This window comes from Hemitrygon akajei, chromosome 13 (genome assembly GCF_048418815.1).
Source record: "Hemitrygon akajei chromosome 13, sHemAka1.3, whole genome shotgun sequence".
Lineage (NCBI taxonomy): Eukaryota > Metazoa > Chordata > Chondrichthyes > Myliobatiformes > Dasyatidae > Hemitrygon > Hemitrygon akajei.
In genome coordinates, this window is record NC_133136.1 from 53,935,415 (window position 1) to 53,948,021 (window position 12,607).

Consider the following 12,607-nt stretch of genomic DNA (forward strand, 5'->3'; position numbering starts at 1 on the left):
AATATTAAGAGCCTCTCCAATTAATTTCCAGCAGTTTGATGCATTCATTTAGCAATTTGGTGATGACTTCCAACTTTTAGTTACAGTGGAAGAATACCAATCTTTTTTCAGTTAGTTTGGAAGTAGTCCCTGAATTCCAAAGTTAGCAGCTGTGTTGTTCTCAAACATACAGGTGCTTGTGTTGAAGGATAGAACATGCCCGTTGTAGTACAGAGGACTCCAGTCTAGGGTACTGTAAACTCTACTCTACCAGAGCAGTTTTCCTTATTGAATTGAAGAGTTCATTTTGCACCATTATATTGTGTCTTAGTGAGATGAGCATCATTCTTTTGCACTTGCAACATTTCCATCCTGAGTATTAGGAGGTGATTGGAATCTGTTTAAGCTTATTTCATGTGGATTTTGCTGCTTATAAGAGTTCTATTCCAAGTTGTTTAGGCAGAATTTGAACCCAGACATTAATATATTTGTTTTTCATTACTGTTATCCAGTATACTAGACATTTTGTTCAACCACTCTAAAGGATAATTCAGTGATTAAAATATAATTGAGAAATGGTAAAGCATTTTAAATGCATTACATGAACTTGTGTTGCTATATTCTTTTGACTGCAAGTTCCCTTCATGAAATGTAATAATCCATGGTGTAAGAACATAATCTCTTGGTAGAAAGTCTGATGTTAAAAATTGGATGTAGAAAAAAAAGTCCTAATTCAAAATGTTATGAATCCTTGTTTTATATGTCAGACGTTGAGCTCAAGACCACAAGGGAATTGAGGTGCTTTCACTTGTACCTTATTGGAGAAATTGGGCTTGAAAGGGTTTTTGGCTGTGTTCCATTTGTAAGGCTATTACTGTCTCTGGCTATTATAAATCAGAATTATCTTTGATTTATTGGGATTTCTGTTAAGTACTGGAGGCATTACATGATACAACAATCTTTCAGGTCATCAAAACTACTGTTGTTTATAGAGTGATTTCATTTGGAGTAGACACAATGTTCCAATACTATACTGGATGGGTGGGACTGCTATTTTTTTAGAGTGATTGAATATCGTAGTGATTTCGTTTGGAGTAGACGATGTTCCAGTGCTATACTGGCTGGGTTGGAAGTGTGCAGGAAATAAAAGCCTGATACGGGACTTCCTTACGGCGATTGGAGGTGACCTCCCAACATGGAACATGTTGTTTATCTGGAATACATTCTATCTGCTATTTCTCTGGAGGAACTCGGGCAGCATCTATGGAGAGAAATGGACAGTAGACATTTTGGGTCATGTCCCTTCGTTAGGACTGGATGCAGTCCCTCCAGAACTGCCCATTCCATCTTTTGTGGCTGCCTGATGCACTGAGTTGCTCCAGCAGTTTTTGTTCCAGATTTCCAGCATCTGCAGTTGTTGTCTATAGTTTCTCTGCCTATATTTCCAACTGGTTAACATATTTTAAAAACCTTCCTCACTATCCACACCTGCGCCACATTTTGTTCTCTACAGACCTGCTAATTAGTTCTTCTACATTTTGTCCAAACCATTTGTGTATTTCATAAACAGGAGGTCCCAGCACTGATCCCTGCCGAATATATTCCACTTAGAATAATTCCCTTCCTCCAGTGCCCTGAGTCTTCCATAGTCAAGCTAATTTTGAATCCAATCTCTTTGGATCCTGTGTGACTTAATATTTTGGATTAGCCTGCCATGAAGGACCCTGTCAAATGCTTGACTGAAGCCCACATGGACAGCACTACCCTACCATCATCAATCAGATTTATCATATCCCAACTAAAGAATTCAATCACGTTTGTAAGACTTGACATTCCCCACCACAAAAGCCCTGCTTACTCTCCCTTATAAATTTGCTTTTCCAATGTATGAGTAAATGCTGTCTCTAAGAATTTGATAGAAGGCTCACCAGCTGTAATTTCCAGATTTAGAGTAACAACTAGTAGATGTTGAGTTAAAAAGATACCAAATATATGGTGACAAGCTAGTTTGTGACTTCCTAACCAAACAAATGATGATGGATGTTGAAAAGAAATTGCCTGACTTCTACTTAAAACAAAAATCTGTATCTTGTATGTAATCAAATCCAAATACAGTATATTATAGAAAGTGTGATCATCTTCCACAGAAATAGAAAATATAATGCACAGCTTTCAATGGGAAGTGCACAATGTTTACTGTGTAACAAACCACTGCCTACCGTTTATGCATGAGGTACCAATGCTGCACAGAAAGCATCTCTTGAAAGCTTGGATTAGATTAGTAAACTTAGCATTAAGTTGCATTTCAAATATTATGTGACGGAAAGAGTAAATGAAATTAAATTGTTGATATTAAAGCACAAGTGCAAGGAAAGATGGCTTATTTTTCGTAAATATTATTTCTCTTTAGTATCTTGAAAATAGGAAATTCAATGTTACCTGTATATTGAAAGAATTAATTGCAAGATACCTTCCTGAAGAATTGTATGAAAGGCAAAAGATTCATGATGAAGAAACTGCTGAACTAACTAAGTAAGTTGATGCTAACTGTGAATATTTCCTATCTTAAAGGGATTTTCAAAGACAGAAAAAGGTGGTGTGCATTCATAATGATGTTATTGGGAAAGAGATACAAAGGAATTTGGGAAGGGTACTTTACAAATCTTATACATCAGTTTTGGTAGAATAATCTGTTAATGTACACAGTTGGAAAATATTAATCACTTTCTTTTAGTTGGAAAGATAGATATAACAAAGTCATTGCAATAGCTTGAACAAATATTGGCTGTGTAGAGTGGTCTAAAACATCTATGGAAACATTTGTTTAAAAAAATGTGTGCGAGCAAGAGTACTGACTGGATTCTGTAATGTAACATGCTGATTTCTAGAATAAGCTTAGAGTCATTATTATATAGTGTTACGTAACCTCGTAACCAGGTAACTTACCAGCAAAGATAGCGGGATCAGCTGAGTCGGATGCTACTATTTTCAAACGTTTTATTCAAAAAGGGGCACAAACGTATGGTTAATACAAAACATTCAGATCACATACATCGTCAAAACTCAATCTAAAACACCGGTGTAATAATAATCAATCAGAAATAAGCTCTATAGTTGTCTAGGGGTAATACTGAGTCCAATTGAAATATAAAGAGTCACTCAGAAGTTTGCAGGCTTTTCCCTTGTGGGAACCGCTGGGGTTTTCACGTTGTAGAGAGAGAGAGATGGTTTAGAAAGGATAAACACTTGCCCGTTGTCTTTACAGAGCAAATCCTTGGAATCAGGGGAGCAGGCTTCCCCGTTGTTAGTTAAAAGCAGTCTTCCGTTGGTCCTAGCCACAGATTCAAAATTTGGAATCTAACACACGTGGCTTCCTTCAAAATGTCTTCCCGCTCCCACGGGAATCGGTATCGTGCTTCCTTGGTGTCTCCTGGGTGCGTCTGAGGGTTGTCCCCCCCTCAGACCCTCCTTTATACTTCTTCACAGGATTGCAGGTGTCAATCAGGTTGCAGGTGATGCGATCTCTCTCTCAACCAGCCCACTTTGCCCGAGGGCTTTTCACGTGGTCTTCATGAGACAATAGTCAATATCGCCTTTATTCTGCTTCTCGGGAGAACGTGGTCTTCCGCACGTCTCTCTCTCTTGGGTCAGTTGACCCCCCCTTGACTAGGGCTCTTGCGATTTTCACAAAGGAGGGGGCCGAGGGCATAACACCTCCCCCCATAGCAGGTTTTTTACCAGTGGTTAAAAACAGGTTGGTACAGGACCTCTTTTTTTTTTGAATCTACATACTACACAAGCTTTTCTCTTCACAGAGTACTACTGTTATACATTCAAGTCAGTATCTAAACAGGTAACAAGTACAGTGCCCCTTTCTTTAATACCTTAACCTCACGTGCCACACTAAAGTCTGGTAGCATCAAACTTCAGCTTAATAACCACCTTATTTATTTGTTTTCTTCAGCAACATAACTAAAGAGTTGTGATCTTAGCTTACGTGTGTACTACAAAAGTTCATGCAAAATACTAATTTTTATGTTACTTTCAAACTTAACAGTCAAGCTTCCATGGGTGTTGTCTTTATTAACCATATAACCATATAACCATATAACAATCACAGCACGGAAACAGGCCATTCCGGCCCTCCTAGTCCGTGCCGAACTCTTAATCTCACCTAGTCCCACCTACCCGCACTCAGCCCATAACCCTCCACTCCTTTCCTATCCATATACCTATCCAATTTTACCTTAAATGACACAACTGATCTGGCCTCTACTACTTCTACAGGAAGCTCATTCCACACAGCTATCACTCTCTGAGTAAAGAAATACCCCCTCGTGTTTCCCTTAAACTTTTGCCCCCTAACTCTCAAATCATGTCCTCTCGTTTGAATCTCCCCTACTCTCAATGGAAACAGCCTATTCACGTCAACTCTATCTATCCCTCTCAACATTTTAAATACCTCGATCAAATCCCCCCTCAACCTTCTACGCTCCAATGAATAGAGACCTAACTTGTTCAACCTTTCTCTGTAACTTAAGTGCTGAAACCCTGGTAACATCCTAGTAAATCGTCTCTGCACTCTCTCTAATTTATTGATATCTTTCCTATAATTCGGTGACCAGAACTGTACACAATATTCCAAATTTGGCCTTACCAATGCCTTGTACAATTTTAACATTACATCCCAACTTCTGTACTCAATGCTCTGATTTATAAAGGCCAGCGTTCCAAAAGCCTTCTTCACCACCCTATCTACATGAGACTCCACCTTCAGGGAACTATGCACTGTTATTCCTAGATCTCTCTGTTCCACTGCATTCCTCAATGCCCTACCATTTACCCTGTATGTTCTATTTGGATTATTCCTGCCAAAATGTAGAACCTCACACTTCTCAGCATTAAACTCCATCTGCCAACGTTCAGCCCATTCTTCTAACCGGCATAAATCTCCCTGCAAGCTTTGAAAACCCACCTCATTATCCACAACACCTCCTACCTTAGTATCATCAGCATACTTACTAATCCAATTTACCACCCCATCATCCAGATCATTTATGTATATTACAAACAACATTGGGCCCAAAACAGATCCCTGAGGCACCCCGCTAGTCACCGGCCTCCATCCCGATAAACAATTATCCACCACTACTCTCTGGCATCTCCCATCTAGCCACTGTTGAATCCATTTTATTACTCCAGCACTAATACCTAACGACTGAACCTTCTTAACTAACCTTCCATGTGGAACTTTGTCAAAGGCCTTGCTGAAGTCCATATAGACTACATCCACTGCCTTACCCTCGTCAACATTCCTCGTAACTACTTCAAAAAATTCAATAAGGTTTGTCAAACATGACCTTCCACGCACAAATCCATGCTGGCTACTCCTAATCAGATCCTGTCTATCCAGATAATTATAAATACTATCTCTAAGAATACTTTCCATTAATTTACCCACCACTGATGTCAAACTGACAGGTCTATAATTGCCAGGCTTACTTCTAGAACCCTTTTTAAACAATGGAACCACATGAGCAATACGCCAATCCTCCGGCACAATCCCTGTTTCTAATGACATCTGAAAGATCTCCGTCAGAGCTCCTGCTATCTCTACACAAACTTCCCTCAAGGTCCTGGGGAATATCCGGTCAGGACCCGGAGATTTATCCACTTTTAAATTTCTTAAAAGCGCCAGTACTTCCACCTCTTTAATTGTCATAGGTTCCATAACTTCCTTACTTGTTTCCCACACCTTACACCATTCGATATCCTTCTCCTTAGTGAATACCGAAGAGAAGAAATCGTTCAAAATCTCTCCCATCTCCCTCGGCTCCACACATAGCTGACCACCCTGATTCTCTAAGGGACCAATTTTATCCCTCACTATCCTCTTGCTTTTAATATAACTGTAGAAGCCTTTCGGATTTACTTCCACCTTATTTGCCAAACCAAACTCGTAACTTCTTTTAGCTTTTCTAATCTCTTTCTTAAGTTTCCTTTTACATTCTTTATATTCCTCGAGCAATTCCTTTACTCCATGCTGCCTATATCTATTGTAGACATCCCTCTTTTTTCGAACCAAGTTTCTAATATCCCTTGAAAACCATGGCGCTTTCAAACCTTTAATCTTTCCTTTCAACCGAACAGGAACATAAAGATTCTGTACCCTCATAATTTCACCCTTAAATGACCTCCATTTCTCTATTACATCCTTCCCATAAAACAACTTGACCCATTCCACTCTCTCTAAATCCCTGCGCATCTCCTCAAAGTTAGCCTTTCTCCAATCAAAAATCTCAACTCTAGGTCCAGTCCTGTCCTTCTCCATAATTATATTGAAGCTAATGCTATTGTGATCACTGGACCCGAAGTGCTCCCCAACACATACATCTGTCAGCTGACCTATCGCATTCCCTAACAGGAGATCCAACACTGCCCCATCTCTAGTCGGTACTTCTATGTATTGTTGCAAAAAGCTATCCTGCACACATTTCACAAACTCTAAACCATCCAGCCCTTTTACAGAATGAGCTTCCCAATCTATGTGTGGAAAATTAAAATCTCCCACAATCACCACCTTGTGTTTACTACAAATATCTGCTATCTCCTTACACATTTGCTCTTCCAACTCACGCTCCCCATTAGGTGGCCTATTATTATTATTCACATACTTTGTCAAAATCCCTTAAAACCGGCTTCTGCTATTTAAAAATGGCGTCCCCATTAACCCTCGCCTCTTTTCCGGTTAATTCCCTCGTGGTGATCTTGGGCACCCTGGCGAAATAGGCTTTCGCCCGCTCCTTTCATAGGAGTTATTTTATCAACAATGTGTTCCAAACTTAGACCATCTTCCGAATTTCCACCCAATTCTTTAATTTTATGCAATTTGTTAGTTTCCTCTTCAGGACCCTTCAGGCTATTAGTTTTCAGTTTAAACTCTTTGTTCAAACAGCATTTCAAATTCTGCCTTTTCACACCACACTCTGGAATAACAATAGCGTGTGGGGCTCCTTTACCTTCCAACTCAACCTGTAATTGATTCACAGGCTTTGTGGTACCAAGCCATTGTCTCTGTAGCCTGGTTGCTGCTTCTGATATCAGTCCAGCCTTTAAATTTTCTTCATTCAATTTGGGAACTACACATTTCCCTTTTCCTTCAATAATAATATTCACCTCACCAACTTGTAACCCACTTTCGAGCACAAACACCTGGGAACTCTTACTTCCCAAGGTTAATCCTTTTTTTCCCGAACCAAGTCTATCTGCTCCAAAAGGACGGCCGTCTCGTCCAGCTGAGTCAAATACCTCCACTTTTTTCTGAGCTCCGTGACTAGGTTCAGCACCACGTGCATCCCCATCTTGGACACACTCAAACTGGACATTGGCCTCTTCCAGGCTTTCAACACCCGTACCTTTTTCAAATTCTAACATCCCCCGATCCTTCCAGCTACTCTCTAGGCAGCCCCCTGTTGGGGAAGGCGCAACCCTGCGAGCTGAAACAACCTCGGCCATTTCAGCTGACTTCTCCACAGCAAGGATACCCTTCCTCTCTAAGACTGCCCTCATTTCACTCTCGGGACCATCGAGAACACCTTTAGAACTCTCAACTTCTCCAAACAATTCTGCCAAACCAGACAGATCAACCACGTCCAACTCTGGACGTTTTAACAGCTTTATCCGTTTCTCATCTTTATTTCCTACCTCTAGGACCTTTCTCTTCACTAAGCGGGGGCTATCCCCCTTTCACTTTATTCCTTTCTGTTTTACCACCCTCTGAACCCTCGTGGTATAGGGTCGGTAAAAACGTCTTGGCCAATTCACTACTGGCCCGATTTAAACTGCTCTGGTTCTCAGCTGCTTTTCTCGACAGGCTGCAAGTGTCCGCGCATGCGGGATAGCTCGGGGACTCCATGGGCGGGGCCTCAACTATCAGGGCGGTTCCCATCTTCCCACCCGCGAGGTCATTACCCAAAAGGAGGTCCTCGCCCTCCCCCGGTAACTCCGGCAGGACTCCTAGTTCCACAGGTCCCGACACCAACTCGCAATCGAGAAGGACCCTATGCAAAGGCACTACTTTGATCCAGTTCCCTAGGCCTCTCAGGGCTACCTCACCCGTCGGAGGTCCGAAGGGTAACACGTTACGGCTAATTAATGATAGCTCTGCCCCCGTGTCTCTCCAAATTCATACGGGGATGGGGGGGTCCCCTTCCTTCAAAGACACGGTTCCTTCGGAACTAAATGTCTCCCGCCCCTCCTGTATTCCATCTACCTGGGGCCCTCTTGTCCATTTTCTGATTACCACTGCACGCCCAATAGGGATCGCTGCTCTCTCCCTCTCTGGCTCCTTTCTCGGAGCAAAGCAGTTTGATGCGATGTGACCCACCTTCCCACAATTAAAGCAGGTTAAACCAGAGGGTCTCCAGGTTTCCTGTCTGTTATCCTCACTTTTTCTGCTAGCTCCCGGCGGGATCTCCGCCTCAGCCGGCGGGCTTTCCCTACCATTCCGACGGTCTCTCGGGTAACTTTTTGGCGAGGAAAACTTTGTCTTGTGGGTTAGGGCATATTCATCTGCGAACCTAGCCATCTCTGAGATGCACTGATTCGTCCTCTCATTTAAATACATTCGGATCTCTTCCGGAACGCAACCTTTAAATTCCTCAATCAAAACTAACTCCCTGATACGCCCATAGTTCTCGGCCACCTTTTCAGCGGTGCACCAACGGTCCAAGAGCACACCCTTCTCATGGGCTAGCTCGGTATATGTTTGATTCCACCCTTTCCTTAAATTTCGGAACCTTTGTCTATACGCCTCAGGTACTAACTCGTAACCTCGGAGAATGGCCTCCTTTACTTGGTCATAACTCCCTTCCCTTTCCAGGGGCAGCGCGGCATATACCCGCTGTGCTTTCCCTCGTAACACACTTTGTAACAACGCCATCCACTGCTCTCTGGGCCACTTCTGATTCACTGCCACCTTCTCAAAAAGCAAGAAATAACTATCAACATCCGTCTCCTCGAACGGGGGGACCAACCTCAACGCCCGACTAACATCAAACCCCTCCTCTTTCTCTTCCCCTTGAGCTCTTCGCTCTTGCTTTCGCCTGTCCAGCTCCAATTCATGGCTCCTTTGTTTCTCTTTCTCGGCTACTTCCAGCTGCTTTAACTGGAGCTCATGATCCCGTTTCATCTCTAATTCCTTTAGTTTGAACACATGCTCTCTTTCCTCAGCCTTTTCAGCTCGTTCCGCAGCCTCTTCAGCTGCTTCTACTTCTAGCTGCTTTACTTTAAGCTCATGGTCCAACCTTGCTTTCTCCAACTCTACCTGATCTGTCCCACTCGCCAATCTCTTTTCGGGGATATTTTCCAAATCCTCAGCTGCAAACACCTTCTTCCCAACGTAATACTGTTGTATGACCCTTCGCACTTCCTGCTTTTTCATTGCTGGCTTCACCGCTGTGAGGTCTAACGCCTGCGCCAAATTTACCAAGTCTGATTTCGTAGCCTTCCCTAGCGCCTCTACCGTCGGGTTTCTGGTAAATTCATTCACATCCATCTTTGCTGGTTTCCTGTCTGGCTACCTGCGTAACCAGATTTAAGTTTGGACTTACAGCCCGATTCACTGACCCTCCCGTTTGTTTTCAAATCCGGGACGAGCCCCCACTTGTTACGTAACCTCGTAACCAAGTAACTTACCAGCAAAGATAGCGGGATCAGCTGAGTCGGATGCTACTATTTTCAAACGTTTTATTCAATAAGGGGCACAAACGTATGGTTAATACAAAACATTCAGATCACATACATCGTCAAAACTCAATCTAAAACACCGGTGTAATAATAATCAATCAGAAATAAGCTCTATAGTTGTCTAGGGGTAATACTGAGTCCAATTGAAATATAAAGAGTCACTCAGAAGTTTGCAGGCTTTTCCCTTGTGGGAACCGCTGGGGTTTTCACGTTGTAGAGAGAGAGAGATGGTTTAGAAAGGATAAACACTTGCCCGTTGTCTTTACAGAGCAAATCCTTGGAATCAGGGGAGCAGGCTTCCCCGTTGTTAGTTAAAAGCAGTCTTCCATTGGTCCTAGCCACAGATTCAAAATTTGGAATCTAACGCACGCGGCTTCCTTCAAAATGTCTTCCCGCTCCCACGGGAATCGGTATCGTGCTTCCTTGGTGTCTCCTGGGTGCGTCTGAGGGTTGTCCCCCCCTCAGACCCTCCTTTATACTTCTTCACGGGATCGCAGGTGTCAATCAGGTTGCAGGTGATGCGATCTCTCTCTCAACCAGCCCACTTTGCCCGAGGGCTTTTCACGTGGTCTTCATGAGACAATAGTCAATATCGCCTTTATTCTGCTTCTCGGGAGAACGTGGTCTTCCGCACGTCTCTCTCTCTTGGGTCAGTTGACCCCCCCCTTGACTAGGGCTCTTGCGATTTTCACAAAGGAGGGGGCCGAGGGCATAACAATAGCCAATATTGAAAGTGATGCATTGGTTTTGTATGGAAAAATAAGCATTAAGTTTTTCTATGAGTGAACTTGAAATGGTGTGAGTTCTATTATTTCTTTCATGGGATTGTCCCAATGTGTTGTTAAACAAGTGCATTTAATGCAAGAAAAGTAGTTGCCTCTCAACTATCTCCTCAGTTCTGAAGCAATTGGGAATGAGATTTTATTTGTTGTTGGGTTGGGACACAGTATAATTAATATATGTAAATCAAGCTGTGTGCTTGTTAATAGAAATACAAGCTAGGGAATTTATTCCACACCATTGCCCTCGTGGCTCCTGATTATTTCTGAGATACATTAGAATAGACTTTTGGAAGGTAAAATATGCCTTTGTCACAGGCAGTTGCCTGTAATTGATATCTCCCAGATATTGTAAGCATTCAATTCAGATATGGACTGATTTTGGTTTTTTGTGAACGTACAGATACTGATGCTCTTTTAGTCAATTTTACATGAGGATAATATGAAGTTTATTAATTGATTTTGTTTTCCCCCCTTGACGTTGTTTGTAGTGTTGAACTCCATGAAATTAAATTGTAGGATCCATAAATTGTCTTTTTTCTTTTTCAGTTTAACCAAGAATGTTCCTATTTTTGTATGCACAATGGCATATCCTACCGTGCCTTGTCCACTTCATGTTTTTGAGCCACGGTATAGGCTTATGATTCGAAGATGCATTGATACGGGTACAAAACAGTTTGGAATGTGCATCAATGATCCACAGCATGGGTATGTTTAAAACTAATTATGACTCTCTATTGTTCTGAGATATTGGTCATCTGTTTACCATAGCATGTTTCAAAAATAGTTCAATGAAGATTTGAGACGTTGAACATAGAAATCTACAGCACATTACAGGCCATTCAGCCCAGTGTTGTGCCAACCATGTGTCTACTCTAGAAACTGCCTAGAATTTCCCTGGCGCATAGCCCTGTATTTTTCTAAGCTTCATGTTCCTATCAAAGAGACGCTTGAAAGACCCTATTGTATTCATTTCCACCACTGCCGCTGACAGCGCATTTCACACACCCACCACTCTCTGTGAAAAACGTACCCCTGACATCCCCAAAGTACCTGTCTCCAAGCACCTTAAAACTATACCCCCTTATGTTAGCCATTTCAGCCCTGGGGAAAAAGCCTCTGGGACAAATATTCTTGCAGGTATGTTTGCTAGAGATTTAAACTATATATGAGGGGGGAAGGGAACCAGAGTGTAGGAACAGATGTATGGGAGAAGAAAAAGACAGTAAAGTTCTTTGTACTGTTAGAGATAAACAGAGAGGAACAGGTGGAGAATTTCTTAAATGCATTTATTTTAATGCTAGGAGCATTGTAAGAAAGGTGGATGAGCTTAGAGCATGTATTGATATGTGAAAATATGATGTTATAGCTATTAGGGAAACATGTTTGCAGGAGGGCTGTGATTGGCAACTAAATATTCCTGGATTTCGATGCTTCAGGTGTGATAGAATCGGAAGGACAAGAGGGGGAGGTGTTGTGTTGCTTGTCAGAGAAAATATTACAGCTCTGGCGGTGGGATAGATTAGAGGGCTCGTCTAGGGAGACTATTTGGGTGGAATTGAGGAATGGGAAAGGTATTGTAACACTTATAGGGGTGTATTATAGACCATCTAATGGGGAGTAAGAATTGGAGGAGCAAATTTGCAAGGAGATAGCAGATATTTGTAGTAAGCACAGGGTGGTGATTGTGGGAGATTTTAATTTTCCACACATAGACTGGGAAGCCCATACTGTAAAAGGGATGGATGGTTTGGCATTTGCAGAATGTGTGCAGGATAGTTTTTTGCAGCAATACATAAAGGTACCGACTAGAGAAGGGGCAGTGTTGGATCTTCTGTTAGGGAATGAAATAGGTCAGCTGACAGAGGTATGTGTTGAGGAGCACTTTGGGTCCAGTGATCACAATGCCATTAGTTTCAATATAATTATGGAGAAGGATAGGGCTGGACCCAGGGTTGAGATTTCTGATTGGAGAAAGGCTAACTTTGAAGAGATGCAAAAGGATTTAGAAGGAGTGGATTGGGACAATTTGTTTTATGGGAAGGATGTAATAGAGAGATGGCGGTCATTTAAAGGTGAAATTTTGAGGGTACAGAATCTTT

The 12,607-nt window shown here is 42.1% G+C and overlaps 1 protein-coding gene across 2 annotated transcripts in view; it reads left to right on the forward strand.

Annotated features, from left to right (window-relative positions):
• The window catches only part of lonrf1 (LON peptidase N-terminal domain and ring finger 1), a 32,137-nt gene that overhangs the window by 11,819 nt on the left and 7,711 nt on the right, over positions 1 to 12,607 (forward strand). For both annotated transcript variants that reach the window (XM_073064608.1, XM_073064609.1), the window contains exons 8-9: positions 2,390 to 2,511; positions 11,055 to 11,213. In XM_073064608.1, coding sequence (XP_072920709.1) covers positions 2,390 to 2,511; positions 11,055 to 11,213 — 281 coding nt within the window. The remainder of the gene's footprint in view (positions 1 to 2,389; positions 2,512 to 11,054; positions 11,214 to 12,607) is intronic.